The sequence below is a fragment of the Perkinsus marinus genome (assembly GCF_000006405.1).
Source record: "Perkinsus marinus ATCC 50983 genomic scaffold scf_1104296969750, whole genome shotgun sequence".
Classification (NCBI taxonomy): Eukaryota; Perkinsozoa; order Perkinsida; family Perkinsidae; genus Perkinsus; species Perkinsus marinus.
The window spans coordinates 1-1,731 of NW_003202692.1; the positions used below are offsets into that span (position 1 = coordinate 1).

The 1,731-nt window shown below is 51.6% G+C and overlaps 1 protein-coding gene across 1 annotated transcript; it reads right to left on the reverse strand.

The window, feature by feature from the left end:
* Window positions 1–980: 980 nt before the first annotated feature.
* On the reverse strand, window positions 981–1,280 carry Pmar_PMAR028761 (hypothetical protein; the record flags this gene model as incomplete). The annotated part of the gene is made up of 1 exon (XM_002767857.1): window positions 981–1,280. One exon carries the CDS (start codon window positions 1,278–1,280, stop codon window positions 981–983), a length of 300 nt encoding a protein of 99 aa, XP_002767903.1.
* Window positions 1,281–1,731: the final 451 nt, after the last annotated feature.

Here is a 1,731-nt window from a genome sequence, read left to right on the forward strand (position 1 = left end):
ATCGGTCCCAGTGCCTGTGAATCTGTGCTTCGCAAATTCTTCTGTCATGGTTGTGGACGGTTATCATTCACGATTCCACAGCTATTACTACAAGGCCCCAACTATATACTGGATCGCTCACTTACATCATGTAAGTTACATGTTCGGTGGTCATTCGTCCAAGTCAATAAGACTACAACTTTGACTGCCAAAGAGTCTCTGAATATGTGCGGGAAGTACCTAGGCTAGCGGGGTTCTAGAAGCATACGGATATCGGGTGGGCAGTCGGTCTGCGGCGGCGCCCGTGGCGTAGAGGTTCCTGAGGCAAAGCGATAGGGCCTTACATATATGGCAGAGCCAATGGCTCTTTCGGTAACGGGCCGGTTAGCATGGCATCCTAACCGGCCCGCTACCGGCTCGAGAATAGCTATATCAATCCTTCCGTCGGTGTTCTTTGACTCTACGAGGGTGTTCTCGCCTTCGGCTAGGCAACGCTTTTTGTCCTCCGGGGCACTGACGGACAAGTTTGATAAGCACCACTGGTAGCCAAGTAGACGGGGTGTGCTCGACGCCCGTATTTTTGGATATGATGTTATAAGCCCCAAAATTTCGTCCAGCAAATTGCTGGCAGCAATTAAAGTCCCAGTACCCGGTCCAAGGCATTGGCTCGGATGGTGAAATAGCCCTCGCCGTCAATACATATTTGTAGCCCCTTAGCATTGGCAGGCCGATCCTGTGTAAGTTCTCACCCATAAGCTAGGGCTCTTCCGATTCGTGTATGGGTGAGTGCCGAAAGGCACTGCATACGTCCCGTTCGATGCGTAACAGGTCAGACCTGGCAGGTTTGGTTGAACATTGAAGCAAGCACAGCCCCAATGAGCATCGATCCTCTTGCGATCAGGGCTGTTGTCATGGCTCCTGGAAGCTTTATAATGCAATGGTGTTTGGTGGCGCGGCTATTGACGACGGTCCTTCTTAGATCATCAATCACCCATAATCACTCAATCGTCCGCGTCCTCATGACCTGGCTTCAAAGGTTTCTCGATGGCACCGATCTTGGAAGGAACGGCATTTTGTGGAAGGTTGGTCGGTTGAATCATATGTCCCTCATAGGCCATTACTTTATCTGCCGACTTGTAGTTCCTCCAGGAATCAGCAGCCTTCAGCCGCTTAAGGTATGGCCTCCACATGCCTTGGTTAGCTATCTCTGCCAGAAGTCTTGAGAAGAAGGGGGCCGTGTGTTCAAGAGTATAGCACCGCCGGACAGGAACTCCTGTAGCTGAGATGCCAGGGACTGACATGCGGAACTGACGATCGGCCACGACCGCATGTGCGTCACGTGACGTGACGTGCCGGGGAGTACGGGGCGATGCGGCCCATCTCGCACTGATACGACAGAAATGTCAGGATGTTGCTGCAGTTGCTCGCTGTATGTTCGTCGACCAGACATACGCCTGCGACATATCTACCGAACTACGCTGTCCAAGCCCCCATAGTGTCGAGAACGAACCATTATCGCCCGAGCGGGAATCCTCAGGTTCTTCGTATACCCCGGCAACCAGCCCCGTGGTAGTAGTTCTCAATCTTTTCCTTGCATTTGAGTTAGAGTTAGAGACGTTGAGAAGCTTAAAGTCCACATACGCACTGCTAGACTTCGAGAGTAGCTTCACGACCTTCTCGTCCGGTACTATATCAGGTGGAACCATACCGAGTTTCTCGGTTAGGTTCTTGACAAGCTTGTCGATATTGACT